The 4,250-nt window shown below is 44.9% G+C and overlaps 1 protein-coding gene across 1 annotated transcript; it reads right to left on the reverse strand.

Annotated features, from left to right (window-relative positions):
- Positions 1-2,920: 2,920 nt before the first annotated feature.
- Positions 2,921-3,799, reverse strand: LOC308306961 (eukaryotic translation initiation factor 3 subunit G-like; the record flags this gene model as incomplete). Its single annotated transcript, XM_080752018.1, has 1 exon — positions 2,921-3,799. One exon carries the CDS (start codon positions 3,797-3,799, stop codon positions 2,921-2,923), a length of 879 nt encoding a protein of 292 aa, XP_080608144.1.
- Positions 3,800-4,250: the final 451 nt, after the last annotated feature.

The raw sequence follows: 4,250 nt of genomic DNA on the forward strand, positions 1-4,250 counted from the left end.
TTGAACCTGTGATGTCATGAAGTACTTTTTATTTTTTTTATTTTTTCTATTCATTTGGTCATTAAGGTACACAGAATGAGAGGCCTGCTCTGCCAGAAACATTACGAAAAAAAAAGTTATGGCCATTTGTATATTCACTGTCCCATTGACTACATACACTATACAGGAAAATAATACAGAAATACATTTTTCGTGATTCTGAATCCTCTGCAAGCATTTGTGTTTGTTTTTTTTTCAAAAATGTGATGTGTTTTTTTTTCTAAAATGTGATAAAGCCACAAAAGCATTTCATAAATATCAGGCTACATTTCACTTAAACGCCAGAGCTTAACTCTGCATGTAAATAAGACTTTTTTTTTATTCATGTGAAGAGAAACCTCACATTTTGCAGGTTACATTTTATCTAAAAGGCTGAATTTCTCAGATCTAGTGTTTCTGCATGGCATAACTCTATAAGCTATATCTACAAAACTGTTGGGTCAATCTTCACAACCAATATATCATTTTGTAGCTATGATTCCCAGCTTTCAAATTGAATGAAAAAATGAAAATGAAAAAAAAAAATCAATGACAGCCCCCTGTGTTCGGTCATATTTGTTTTGCAAGCAAAACATTCCTTGGGCTAAAAATTATCCACACAAAACTATGGTTTAGTGATGAGTCGTCACTTTTCACAGTTTTGTGGGGCCATTTTTAGCTCAAGGGATCTTTTACATGCAAAACAAATGCTTGCAATGGATTCAGAATCATGAAAACCCCCTAGTTTGACCCCTCACATGCTACTTAAAGCAGATTTATTTGTGTATTATTTTCCTTTATAGTGTCGTCAGTCGGACAGTGAATATACAAATGGCCCAGAGCATACGAGCGGAGTGGAGCGCGAGCGGCGCGGGCCGTTTTTGACGTGAGCGTGAGCGAGCGACTTTTCAAATGGGTCTGAGCGGCTTTGGAGCGAGGATTTTCCTCCGCTCCTTGGAGCGCCGACCTCCTCCGCTCCTAGCCGATCCTGTTGGGGCCGCGCGCCACATGTTGCCAACAAACAGTCCGTGGCAGCGCAGCCATCATGTTGGCACCGTGTAGAGGAGAGGAGACAGATAATTCCCTTTATCAAGATTTCACAAAATGTATCTATATATCATCCACACAAGTAGGCTAGGCTATGTTATAATAAGTAGCCTACCTTTTGTCAGTTAAGCCAGTCAAAGGATACGATTTGAAAGGCAGGTGAGTCAGAATGATTTGGCTCAATGAAAAACACACGCCACAAGTCGCCTCCCTCTCTCGGTTGTTGTGGTGATTAGCCTAATCAATAACCAACAGGATTTAATATTGCCTGTCTTAAAATACAATGCCTTAGATTGCCTAGACAGATCTCCATCAAGCCGAGGCTCACGTCACATTACCGCAGGCGTTTGTGTTGGGAACACACTGGCGAAGGAGAAACTGTTTCGGACATCGTAGCAAACTTTTTTTTTTTTCTTCTGCTTTTTGACGACCCTGAGCGGAGCGTGGAGTGCGCGGTGAGCGAGCGATGCGCAAATCAAGGTGAGCCGCGGAGCGGGGGGGAGCGGAGCGGCGGTGGGGGCGACATGAGCGAAGAGTGAACGGTACCATAGACCCCTGGAGCGCGGAGCGGCTTTCCGTCCCGCTCCACTCTGCTCGTGTGCTCTGAAATGGCCATAACTTTTTTTTTCCCGGCAGAGCAGGCCTCTCATTCTGTGTACCTTGATGACCAAATGAAAGAAAAAACTAAAATAAAAAGTATGTCATGACATCACAGTTCCTCTCAAATTGTGGGCCTGTGACTCCCCGACTAAATGCTAAACCAAAGCAACCAAAGTAACATCTAATTGAGAGAGACTAATTGGCATGGGATCAGATAGGATTAAAGGACAACTTTTTTTTTTTACAACAAGGGTTAAAATGTTTTCATTGACTTCTTTCTATTGTTTTAGCGATTTTAATGACTTTAATTTTAGTGCATGGGGGCATGCATGCAAGTGCCTAAATGTGCTTTTTAGACACAATTAGCCGGCAATTTCTTTATTAGTAACACTACTAGACCCCATAAGTCACATCTGCCCATGAAAGATTGTGGTGCATCTTGGGAATGGGCTTATTGGGGTCTGAGAAATTTGCTGAGTGCGTGTGTGTGGGCGGACCGTGAATAGGGTCTATTGTAGTAGAGTTGATATACTGAGGAAGTATAGGTAGTATATTTAATATTCATAGTAACTTGGTGGTCCGTCTTTATTGGGGGGTGACTGTTCTCTCACTAGGAGGATTAGGATAAAGGTTATATTGTAATAAGTCACTCCTTGGTTATGGTTAGGTTGCTTGTAGTCATTTCTGTTCTCAGTCATTCCCATAGGACTGGGGAGCAAGTGATTTGATTGAGGGATGTTATCCAGATTGGCGTGCACCTGGGCCCGGGTGTACACACCCTATAAAAGCCTGCTTCCCCAGTCCTCTCTCTGTTCATTTCTGCCCCTCACCCACCATGCCCTTACCTTTCTGTTAACACATGCAACACTCACACACACACTCTACACCATTCGCACACATGCATTACACCACTGACTTTGCTGATTTCCACACCTCACCTTTACTTTTGTTTTTTTTTAGTACTTTTAATTACTTAATAAATGATATATTCTTTGTCATACTCCGTCTCCCCCCTTGTTTTGTAGCGTTCACTGGAACCCATAGGCCAGGTTCATAACAAAGTGGGCCTAGGGCATACATGGGCAACTGGCGGCCCGGGGTCCCCACCTTAACTTAATGCAGCCCGCAGGTTAATATTGGAATACTGATATATTCCAAACGTGCAAACTTGACTGGATTCCAATTCAAAAATAGCAGTTTTGAACGTGTAGATCGGCTATTTTTGCTACTTTTGTGTGACATCGAATGACGGCACTCAGTTGTTTGACGGCTTTGCCCATTCCACTTTGAGAATGAGATGATCATAACCATATCCCGACAGCCCTGCGATGGCCCTGGCTGCGTCCTCCCGACGGTGGAAGCTGATGAAAGCAAAGCCCTTGTACTGTCCAGTGAACTTGTCCTTGGCAAGGAACGTCCTGGAAAGGGAGCCGAACGGCCTGAAGAGCTCCTGGAGGTCGTCCTCGCGGGTGTCCTCGGACAGGTTGCTCACGCGGATGGTGGCGTCGTCGTCGGCTCTGCGGCTGGGCTGCATGGACTCTCCTCTGCGCGTGCCTCCGTCCCTCAAGATGGGAGGAACATACTTCCCAGTCTTGCTCTGTGCCGGCTCTGATTCGCCAGATCCAGCAGGCTTCTCCTTATCTCCAATCGAAAGCCCGAGCTGCTCGGCAAGCTCTTTCTGCATGGGGACCAGGGTGTCCTTGTAAGGGCAGCGGGTGGTCCAGTGGTCGCCTTTGCACAGGCGACAAGTCACGATCTTCTTGAGCTTGCTGATGGGATCTTCGTCCTGGTGGTCTTTGGCATTCAGTTCCTCTTTGCTGGAGATGAAGGTCATGAAGACATCGTCACTGACGGTGGTCGTGGCAGCATCGGGACCTGGTGCGTCAAACTCGGAGTTGCCAAATTTCTTCCAGGTCTTTCTCCTGGCAACGGTTTTTGAGGCTTTTCTAGTCTCGATCCTGAAGGTCCGCACAATCTTGAACTTCTTTCCCGCTTCATCTACCTTATATTCTGTAACGGTTTTGAGATTTCCTTTGATTACTTCTTTTGGAGACGGCAACTGACCATCAAGTCCTTCCTCTTCAACCTGGTCTGCCCAACTAGGTTTGAGACCTTCGTATTCAGTTGAAGCCATTCTCCCGTTTACTTGAACTTCGACTTCGAAATGTATGCTACCATACTGTGACACGCCGACCATTTATAACATAAGTTGTGGCCGGCGGGCAGGCAGACCTCTGACATCATGCTCATGTCATGACTCAGCCATAATCATAAGATGTTCTCAATGCAGCAATGCCCAAATATGGAGTGTGTTGTCTAACCTCAATGTGTTGTCATGGCATCAAGCACAAATAAATCAGTCAGCTCCTTACAGAAGTATCCTTCAGATAATAAACTAGACCAGGTCAACCTGGTTGTGCCAGACCCCCTGTCTGTCATCATCATTTATGACATCATGCCTTTTGTAGGCATGTCATCATCATGTCATCATCATCCTTTATATAGAAAAGGGACAGACCGACATTTGCTTATGTAGGCCTACCCATTTCATGGGTCTGGCAAAGATAATAGCTGAAGGGCAATGT

The sequence above is a fragment of the Nannobrachium achirus genome (genome assembly GCF_963921795.1).
Source record: "Nannobrachium achirus genome assembly, chromosome: 21".
Lineage (NCBI taxonomy): Eukaryota > Metazoa > Chordata > Actinopteri > Myctophiformes > Myctophidae > Nannobrachium > Nannobrachium achirus.